The sequence below is a fragment of the Caretta caretta genome, chromosome 11 (assembly GCF_965140235.1).
Source record: "Caretta caretta isolate rCarCar2 chromosome 11, rCarCar1.hap1, whole genome shotgun sequence".
Taxonomy (NCBI): domain Eukaryota; kingdom Metazoa; phylum Chordata; order Testudines; family Cheloniidae; genus Caretta; species Caretta caretta.
Genome location: NC_134216.1, coordinates 53,525,787 through 53,537,148, shown reverse-complemented (window position 1 = coordinate 53,537,148; position 11,362 = coordinate 53,525,787). Strand labels below are relative to the sequence as shown.

Genomic DNA, 11,362 nt, shown 5'->3' with positions numbered 1-11,362 from the left:
AGGTCCATCTAGCCCAGTAGCCTGTCTTCTGACAGTGGCCAATGCCAGGTGCCCCAAAGGGAATGAACAGAACAGGTCATCATCCAGTGATCCATCTCCTGTCGCTCATTCCCAATGACAGAATTTACATGTCTGCTTTCCTTATTTCCAGGTTATTTTTTGAAAATTTGGCCCTAATAGGTTCCTACTGGAAATAGTCTGAAAGGTTAAACAACTTTACAAGCCCTTGTAGCTTTAACTGGATTACACTTTGCCAAGCGGAAATTTTAATTCATTGTATGTGAAGAATGGAGTTTGAAATATTAGATCACCACCTTTGTGCTATGTTTTCTGGGCAATGACTTCATAATCTGAGTGCACCCTAATATTGCTCTAGAAATTGGAGGCTGCTTTAAAACTTAAAATTAATTAATCTGACAACACAGATTTATTTCGAGCCTTTAGGTATTACTAAAAGATTACGAGAAAGGGGTAGCTTTTGTCTCATTTACGAAAAGTTTAACACACAAGTTTCACCACTATTGCCATTCAAAAAAAAGTACACCTGGGTAGCATTAAGGAGACAAGCGGAAGCAACCATTTTGTGCCCCAATCACAGCTAAACCCTTTTATTTCATTTTAACCCAAACCAAAAAAAATGTGACAAAAATTTCAAAAGTGGAACAACTGTTTTTCTGGACATGTAAGGAGTGTGTGTGAAGCCCTGGTGACTGCTGCAATAAATAGCAGGGTTTTAATATTGAAAGTCTACATTACAATAGAACAACAACATAAGGAAACCTTCACAAATACTACATAACTTCACCAACAGGAGACTAATGAGACTCTGAACTTTGTTTATCTTTACTTTATTTATGCTTGGGCTTTCAGCATTGCATATCTGGTGTCTTAACCTGTCTTTGAAGGCAGGGATTTGTATCAGCCTGCAAGCACGCAGTACTTCTCAACTGTCCTTTCATCAACAAATCAAACAATTACATTCAACAAACCCTTCACTTGAATAGTTACCCCTATCTAAAAACTCAAAAGTGTCCCCATAAATCCATGCTTTCAGCTAATGCTTCTGGTTTATAAAAGATTAATTGCAGTCAGTTACACTGAAAGTTTATAATGCAGTTCTTGATTGTGAAGTGTTTCTGTGCACACATTACATCAGGCACAAAAAAAATTATAAAAAACAGTTTTGAAATACAAAAATATGGTTATAACATAAGAGTACCAATCATCAGAGAATTAGGACAATTTTATTATTATATCAATTTATATACATCATCCCCCAGCATCACGAAACTTTTTAATTCTAAGTACTTTTCCCAAATTGACAACTGTAGTGTACATTCTAAAAAACTGCAAATTAAAACCACAAACCTACTTTCATCCCTACATCATCTATGCAGGCTGTACCAATCATCTCTCTCTTACACACAAAAGTGTATTATAAATAATTTTTCACAAAATGTCATGGGTGTTTTATTGCACATTGTACATGCCCATATCTGAAAAAGACTAACTCTTCAAATAACTAACCAGTTTAAATACCTTGCAGTTTTCATTATTCATGCTACTGCATTTTTCAGGATCTAATGTTAACCAGTAATTTAAGGAAAAAAGCAGAATAGAAAATATGCTTTGAATTATATCGCTTTTGTGAATGAAAGAAATATGTTGTTGCTGCCTTAATTCTACTCTGCTTCCTACTGTATAGTCATTAAAAATATCTGACCTAATTAGAAAGCCTGTTTTGAAACACCAGCTTCTTTACTGCAAATAAAAACCATATGCATATGCTGCATAGGCAGTTGTACATTCCTTCTGCTTTGCAGAATTAGGTTCCCCTGTGCTATATTCTGTTAAAGATCAAGTTACATACCTCTTAGAGCTGTTTACAATTAAAGTTACTGTTTCAGTCTCATAATTTTACCAGTCTCTCTAATGGTAGCAAACAATTAACCTTTTAGATCACCAGCAGAGATTGGTATAAAAATGCAATGGGCAGAAGTTACCAATAAGCATCATGTCTTTTATGATGCAATCTATATATCTTCTGTTAGGCAGATTTCTACTCCAATGAGTATTAATAGTTTTTTCATTAATATGTGGGTTTATGGTATGCTGTACTAAAATGTGATGGCTAAACAAAGAGCACATATCATATGCAACAGATATTTTGCCAGTTCATAAAATGCTGCCACTGGACAAAATGTACATTTTGAGGGTTAAAACTACTGCATTAAGAAAGATTTAAAAGCTTATTAGTCAAATATTTTGCCAAGGGTTTCTACAGCTATTAGCCACTAGCAGCCCAAAAAACTAAAAATTGCACTATAACAAAAAACAAGTCCATGAAAGGTAGAGGGACCAACTGCAGTTAAGGTACAGCAACTTCAAGGAGCCGGTTGTTTTTTCGCTTACAAGTTGGGATGTTGCCATTTTTCTGGTTGCCCTGTATAAACTTCACACATACTTTGTCTTGTCTGAACTGAACCAGGAACCTAGGAGATGGAATAAAATGGGTTTTAATTAAGGGTGGAAAAACCACATGTACAGCAAATAGTCCTTTGTGCAAGAGTCTCTTTCATTAGCTACTGTAACAAGAAAAAAGTATATGATATTACCTCATGAAATTGTTTATGGTATTAGTAATAAAAGAGGGTTAGAAACTAGAAAATGTTCTGTTATATATTATTTTTGTCCATTTATGCTCCCTTGTGTTCAATTATCTTCCACTGTCAGATTTTCAAACTCTAGATTTTTGCAGTACCAGTTTAGAAAGGAAACATTCAGAATGGTCTGTTTGAAAAAGCGTGATTAATACATGAAAATATCAAAATGACAACAACCAACACTTAGCATCATTCAACACTCCTGTTAATACACCCCCAGAATATTAGCCTGAGAAACACCAGTCAAGGATGGTCGAGATATATTTAATCCTGCCTCAGTCCTAGAGGAGGGACTAGATGACCTCTTAAGGTCTACGTTTAAAGTACAGTATAGATATATACCAATTAATCCTCAAATACGCCTCACTGAAGGCGGGTAAATAAGAGCCCCATTTTACAGGTGGGGAAACTGAGACAAATGTGGAAGGACTCACCTAAGACCACACGAGTAAGTGGCAAAACAAGGACCTGCCAATTCCTAGCCCTGTGCTCATTTCTCCGGACACCATCTGATATTTTAACAACGGTCATGTGTATACTATAACTCTTCAGACCCAAGCATCACTACCTTTCCCCCCCACAATATTTTATTTCTTCCCCTTTCTCACTACCCTTTAGATCAGGCAATCTAATTGCCTATAGGCGTGATAGGAATTATTGTGATGGATATCAGTATATTACATCCAATGTAAAACAGGCACATCAGAGCCATCACATCTGATTGTGCTCTGTCAGCAGATTTGGCAGGATGCTTTCTAATCATAGTTTCAAGAAAGACAAGATTGAACAAGTTTATCCCTAACCATTTCAAAGAAACAAAACATAAAATGTCTTCTAAATTGAAAGAGAGGATGACCTACTATGAAGGGATTTTACAATCTGCTGAAGAGCAACTTGCTTTCCCTGTTACTGCTGATCTTCATGATAGTAAAACTCAGGTATTCTGACTGCCCGCACTGAACGTAATTTCAGAAATGCAAATCCACTTTCTACCAAAGGTTAACGTCTAGATTACATGCACCGAATAATAAAAAAGGTCCTGTGATGAGGCCACTCTTGTAAACAAAGTTTTTAAAAATTAAAACAGGATGTATAGATGTATATTATGGGATTTCTTGAAAATATCTTGTCTACATTGTTCCTTGAGAAAACTTCCTAAAATAAATATGCACTGTTTCCCGCCACTGCTAGTAGTTTCAGGGTATAGAATCTACACCCACTAACCATTTGCTGAGACTGGGTCACATGGCTAATACACAGAAATCTTAGTCCAGGGCAAAATTGATGTGACAACGTATTGAGGGCAAAGAGATCTTGTATTTGAGACATTTACAATTATTCCCCACTTACTGCAGCACTGGAACAGATCTTCTTGCTCTTCTACTGGTTTTCCAAAATCCTTCTCTAACTATATCCATTGCCATAAATGCTAAAATATCAAATTCCCAAGGTCTGCAGACTGTTTCAAAGATGATAATGTTGTTCAAGGAGCAAATAACCTTAAAAATATAGTTAAGTGTTGTGTCGCATAAAACTACCTTGCATAACCACTATACAATAGATTTCTGTCTGGGGAAAAGTGGAATAAAGATTGTGTGCATCTAACAGTCAATACACATACTGATAAACACTTTAGGGTTCCAGAAGTTTTGCCCAACAGTATTTCCAAGTAGCCATTAAGACTGAAGTTAATACAGAAAAGGATCTTTCTCATTTTACACCAGGGTGTAGCATTAGAACTCTGACCTGTAGAAGGTAACCCAACCTGCAGATGGTTTTACTGAGTATCATGAAACAATCTGGAATGCTCAGTTGATAGGGAAACTATTCTAGATGTACAGAACTTATGATTTCTGGAGAATTTCTCTTGTAGATAAATACTTTTATGGCCACCATTATTGTAGTATCTGAGTGCCTCACAATCTAATCTATTTATCCTCACAACACTCTGTGGGGTAGGGAATTGCTAATATATCCATTTTACAGATGGGGAATGGAAGCATAGAGAAGTTCTGAGTGACTTTCCCCTGTGTCATACAGGATATTTGTGGCAAAGTGGGGTTTCCTTGAACCCAGGTTTCCCAAGTCCCAGGCTAATGCTCTAACCATTGAACCATCCTCACCAGAAATATAATAAAGACCATATCCAGCTGCTTCCTTCCCCAGAGGAACTGTTGGTTACATGAAATTAAATGGCACAGACTGGCTATGGTTTGTGGCACAGACTGGTCAGGCACCAAAATTATGAACACTCGGAGCACGTTTGTTCTGGATTGCTTCCATTCTGTGTTTCTGGAGTCTAGTAACCCTCATATTTCTTACTCTCAGTCAGTTTTCACAGTTCTCTATTTTGTGATTACATAAATTTCACAGCCCCTTCTCAGCCATCTGCAAGTTTCTGATAGCTACTTCCTGCAGTCCAGATCGATTCAATTCTACAATCTGGTGTCTCTAACCCTTCATTTTCCACTGAGAGTAGAAAAAACTCCCTTGCAATCATCCAGTTGCTTAAAAACCATCAATGCATCTTTATTAAGTCTTTCTGAATTTCACCACCACCACATGTAGCAAAGGGGTATCTGAGGCTAACAGCAGTAAACAAGACAGCACCACATCACTGTTTGGCTCTTCCACAACTCCCATTGACCTAAAATAGGTCTTTTGTAATAGGCAGATTTTCCTTTCAGCATCTTTAAGAAGTCTTCCAGTAGAGGCCAAAAACTTCAAAGAAGTTTCCCCTTCAGCTGGAAAATCAAAATCAAGCTGTCTGCAAAGTTCAGGGGAGGAAGCAGCCTGAGCTTTGCAGAGCTTCCACTCAGTATATTCTTCCTGCTGTACAATACCAGACGCTGAAGAGTCACTTGTTCAGAGCTCCCAGCCACGCAGCATCCAGAAATGCCACTAAGTGCCGACATCCACAGGCTGTGTCATCTGTGCTGCACTTTCCTTGATGTTCTGACCTCCTGAAACAACCCCCTGTAGGGTGACCAGACAGCAAGTGTGGAAAATCGGGGGGGGGGGGGGAAGAGAAGACGAGGAGATAGGCGCCTATATAAGACACAGCCCCAAATACCGGGACCTCTGGTCACCCTAAACCCCTGCAGCTGGCTCACCATGTCTTGTGAGAGTTTTGCTGATAAAAATGACAATACAGAAGATAGATAACCCCATTTCAGCACATCTGATTGGCTCAGCAGTTAGCCTGTGACAACAAATAAATGCAAATACACTACAATGGAAAACTATCCTACCCCCCAGCCTGCCCCGACTGAAAAAAAAAATGATTGACTGGGCATAAACACAGGTCAATGGTACTCTTGCCTGCAGGTACTCCCTTCCCAAGGAGCAGTGCCCAGCAGAAACAGCAACGCCAAGGACGTGGCACATCGTTTTTCCTCGGTTCCTAATCATGCAGCTGTGTTTAGATCTACACTTGAGAAGGGACAGCAAAGCAATATTTCTCCATCACTAAACAAGGTGGTACTATGAAGTTCTTTACATACTTTTGTGTGGATAAATACAAGGACAACATATGCCTGAAGGGTTTTAATTTCCAAGACAACAGATCCACAAGCAAACATACAAGCCTCTGTGAAGACTTAGATTGTTAGCAGGAAAGATGACAAGATCTCAGTCATCAGACAGGCCACACAAGTGCAATAAATAGTCTAACATGCACAGAATCATAGAATATCAGGGTTGGAAGGGACCCCAGAAGGTCATCTAGTCCAACCCCCTGCTCGAAGCAGGACCAATTCCCAGTTAAATCATCCCAGCCAGGGCTTTGTCAAGCCTGACCTTGAAAACCTCTAAGGAAGGAGATTCTACCACCTCCCTAGGTAACGCATTCCAGTGTTTCACCACCCTCTTAGTGAAAAAGTTTTTCCTAATATCCAATCTAAACCTCCCCCACTGCAACTTGAGACCATTACTCCTCATTCTGTCATCTGCTACCATTGAGAACAGTCTAGAGCCATCCTCTTTGGAACCCCCTTTCAGGTAGTTGAAAGCAGCTATCAAATCCCCCCTCATTCTTCTCTTCTGCAGGCTAAACAATCCCAGCTCCCTCAGCCTCTCCTCATAACTCATGTGTTCCAGACCCCTAATCATTTTTGTTGCCCTTCGCTGGACTCTCTCCAATTTATCCACATCCTTCTTGTAGTGTGGGGCCCAAAACTGGACACAGTACTCCAGATGAGGCCTCACCAATGTCGAATAGAGGGGAACGATCACGTCCCTCGATCTGCTCGCTATGCCCCTACTTATACATCCCAAAATGCCATTGGCCTTCTTGGCAACAAGGGCACACTGCTGACTCATATCCAGCTTCTCGTCCACTGTCACCCCTAGGTCCTTTTCCGCAGAACTGCTGCCTAGCCATTCGGTCCCTAGTCTGTAGCTGTGCATTGGGTTCTTCCGTCCTAAGTGCAGGACCCTGCACTTATCCTTATTAAACCTCATCAGATTTCTTTTGGCCCAATCCTCCAATTTGTCTAGGTCCTTCTGTATCCTATCCCTCCCCTCCAGCGTATCTACCACTCCTCCCAGTTTAGTATCATCCGCAAATTTGCTGAGAGTGCAATCCACACCATCCTCCAGATCATTTATGAAGATATTGAACAAAACCGGCCCCAGGACCGACCCTTGGGGCACTCCACTTGATACCGGCTGCCAACTAGACATGGAGCCATTGATCACTACCCGTTGAGCCCGACAATCTAGCCAGCTTTCTACCCACCTTATAGTGCATTCATCCAGCCCATACTTCCTTAACTTGCTGACAAGAATACTGTGGGAGACCGTGTCAAAAGCTTTGCTAAAGTCAAGAAACAATACATCCACTGCTTTCCCTTCATCCACAGAACCAGTAATCTCATCATAAAAGGCGATTAGATTAGTCAGGCATGACCTTCCCTTGGTGAATCCATGCTGGCTGTTCCTGATCACTTTCCTCTCATGCAAGTGCTTCAGGATTGATTCTTTGAGGACCTGCTCCATGATTTTTCCAGGGACTGAGGTGAGGCTGACTGGCCTGTAGTTCCCAGGATCCTCCTTCTTCCCTTTTTTAAAGATTGGCACTACATTAGCCTGTTTCCAGTCATCCGGGACTTCCCCCGTTCGCCACGAGTTTTCAAAGATAATGGCCAATGGCTCTGCAATCACAGCCGCCAATTCCTTCAGCACTCTCGGATGCAACTCGTCCGGCCCCATGGACTTGTGCACGTCCAGCTTTTCTAAATAGTCCCTAACCACCTCTATCTCCACAGAGGGCCGGCCATCTCTTCCCCATTTTGCGATGCCCAGCGCAGCAGTCTGGGAGCTGACCATGCTGAAATGTGATTTTGATAGCATATGCCTCTCCACTGAGCATTACATAAGATCCTTGTTTTGGAATTGCCTCAACATTTGAAAATGCTCAGGGCACCTATACTTATGGTTGAGTAAATTTAATTGCACTTTTTATAGCACTAAGAAAAAAGTTGATATTTTCAGATGAAGAGCAACAACTGAGGAACAACATCTGAAGAAGTGGGTTTTTTACCCACAAAAGCTTATGCCCAAACAAATCTGTTAGTCTTTAAAGGTGCCACCGGACTCCTCGTAGCAACAACTCTAACTTTTCAAGTTAACTCTACATTTCAGCATCTATCAGATCCATAAACCGCACTCACATTACAGGACCTTTAGGCAGCAGCCTATGCTTAAGTGAGCAACAGCACATACAGGGTCCACGTTTTGCCTAGAGAAATTGTTAATTTCACTAATGCTAAGAGAAGGTTACTCACATGTGCATTGATTGCTGCGAGATGAACTCTGATGGAGCTGAGCAATAAACCTTTGTTTTGAGTTCTAAAATGTAGTCTAGGATATTGGGAAGGGGTGTGGTGCAGGGTGTGAGGGTTTTCTGTAAGCACCACATCGAGAAACGTTTCCACTTTTGGAGGTAAGCATTGTGGATGGAGTTGCGTCTTCTGTGTCATAACACGTGTCTGACTTGCTCCAAAAAGGCCAGTTCGTGCAACTGGCACCAAGGAGGAGCCAGGCCGTCAAATGAAGTTTCTCCAGTTGTGGATGGAGGATGCAACCGTCACTCTGGGAGAGGAGGTCCAGTCTCATCGGGAGAGTTCTCGGAGGGTAGATCAACATGTGAAGCAGGTAAGGATACCAGGTCTGTCTGGCCCATGCCAGGACGATAAATATGAACTTGGCCTTGTCGTCCCTGATCTTGCAGAGAACACTTTATTAGAGGAATCGGAGGGAATGCATACATGAGTGTCCTGTTCCATGGGATTAGGAATGGGTCTCCCAAGGAGCCAGTCCCGAGTCCCGCTCTGAAGTGAAATAATTGGCATTTGCGATTCCTTGCTCTGGCAAATAGGTCTATCAAAGGACAGCCCAAAAGGGAGACTAGGTGGGATTCAATTACAGGATTTAGTTCCCATTCGTGTTCCTGTGAAAAGTGTCTGCTGAGGGTGTCGGCAGTGGTGTGCTGACACTCTGGCAGGTATGAAGCCGTGATGTCTATGCAATGTCGCATGCACCAGTTCCAAAGTTTGATGGCTTCGATGCAGAGGGAGCGTGATCTTGCTCCCCCATGCATGCAATGTTGTCCGTGAGTACTTGAATAGATTTATTTCGAATGAGTGAGAGGAAGTGAAGGCAGGCATACTTGACAGCTCTCAGTTCTAGGAGCTTTATATACAGATGGGCTTTTGGTGCAGACCACCTGCCTTGTGTCATGTTGTGTTGCAGGTGTGCACCCCAGCCTATCAGGGAGGCGTGTGTGGTGAGCATGAGTGCTGGGGGATTTTGGCAAAAGGGAACTCCTGTGCATATATTCTCCCTTTCTGTCCACCAGTGCAGTGAGTTCAGCACGTTTGCGGGTGGAGTTACCATCATGTGGAGGCTGTGCTTGGTGGGTTTGCATACTGAACTCAACCAGCCCTGTAAGCACCTCATGTGTAGCCTGGCGTGTTTCACCACGAACTTGGCAGCTGCCATGTAGCCCAGAAGTTGCAGACCCATTCTGGGGACACCATGTGTATGAAGTGTTTGATGGTGAGGAACCTGGCCTGCTGAAGGAAGGCTCTGGCGAGGGTCAAGTCCAGGTAAGCCCCAATGAACTCCATTTGCTTGTAGGTGTCTCAGTGGACTTTTGGAAGTTTATTTGCAGTCCGAGCCTTTGGAAAAAAGCGATGGTCGATAGCATGGCCGTTGGCGTTTCTTCGTACGATTGGCCCTTGACAAGACAGTCTTCCAGTCACGGGAAAAATATGATCCCTTGTTTGCGAGGTGGGCCGCTACCACCGTGAGAGTCTTGGAAAACACCCGCAGTGCAGTGGAAAGTCCGAATGGGAGCACTCTGTATTGGAAGTGGTCGTGTCCCACTGTGAACCGTAGTAATTGTCTGTCTGCTGGGTATATGGAGATATGGAAATATGTGTCTTGTAGGTCGAGGGGTGAGAACCAGTCCCCTCGTTCCAGCGCCGGTATTATTGTGCTTAACGTGACCATTCTGAATTTTTGGGGGCGGATAAATTTGTTGAGTTGTTGCAGGTCTAGAATGGGTCACCATCCTCTGCTTTTCTTCTGGGTCAAGAAATAGTGGGAGTAAAATCCCTTCCCTCTGTGTTGTGTTGGAACTCATTCCACTGCACCTAAGAGGAGTAGTCGAGTTACTTCCTCCTGAAGTAGGTGTTCATGAGAGGGGACCCTGAAGAGGGATGGAAAGGGTAGGGGGGCATGAAATAAAGGGGCTGGAATAGCCCAACTGCACTATTTCCAGGACCCAGTGATCATGTGTGATGTTTCACCAAGGGAAGCATTGGAGGCGATGGCGGTAAGGAGTGGTCACTCAGATCCTCAACCAAGACTTCAAAATTGTGGTTTGTTGCCTGACTGGCGGGACGTAGGTTGTTCCGACTGGGTTAGTTGACATCTGGTTAGACCTGCTGTGGGACTTCTCAGTCTCATACTGCTTGGACTGTGGGTGGATGTATTGCTGCGGGTGAGAACTCTAGTAAGGCTGGTATCTCTTTCTCTTGGAAGGAGGGGTGTAGATCCCTAGTGTTTGCAGGGTAGCCCTGGAATCTTTCATCGTGTGAAGGATTTCATCGTTTTTTCCATCGTTTGTCTTTGTCGAACGGTAAATCCTCCACTTTGGTCTGCAGCTCTTTAGGGATGCCAGATGAAGAGAGCCAAGAGGCCCTACGCAGTGGCTGTGGTGCGACCTGCCATGTCAGGCATGTCCAGAGATGCTTGAAGCGCCGTTCTGGATACTAGCTGTCCCTCTGCCAGGACCAATTTAAAATCCGCTCTTCGCTCCTCTGGGATGTGGGAGATAAATTCAAAGAGTTTGTTGTAATTGTCAAAGTCATAGCTAGTGAGAAGAGCGGTATAGTTGGCAATTCTAAATTTGAGAGTAGAGGATGTGTAAACCTTGCAACCTAAGAGGTCAAGGCATTTGAGGATTTTTTCCTGGGGTGTGGACCGGTAATGAGGTTGCTTAGCCCTATGATTAGCCGCTGCAACCACAAGGGAGTTGGGCTGTGGGTATGAAAATAAAAAGTCTATGCCCTTAGCTGGGACATAATATTTCCGGTCAGCTCTTTTACAGGTTGGCAGGATGGAGGCTGGTGTCTTCCAGATAGTGTCATCCGGTTCTAATATGGCGTTGTTTATGGGGAGTGCAATCTTTG

General features: G+C 42.7%; 1 protein-coding gene across 4 annotated transcripts in view; it reads right to left on the bottom strand.

Annotated features, from left to right (window-relative positions):
• Window positions 1–832: 832 nt before the first annotated feature.
• Window positions 833–11,362, bottom strand: part of MYO1B (myosin IB) — a 185,630-nt gene continuing 175,100 nt past the window's right edge. For all 4 annotated transcript variants that reach the window (XM_048869686.2, XM_048869682.2, XM_048869684.2 and 1 more), the window contains one exon: window positions 833–2,492. In XM_048869686.2, the coding sequence (XP_048725643.1) occupies window positions 2,369–2,492 (124 nt within the window). In that variant the 3' untranslated portion in view covers window positions 833–2,368. The remainder of the gene's footprint in view (window positions 2,493–11,362) is intronic.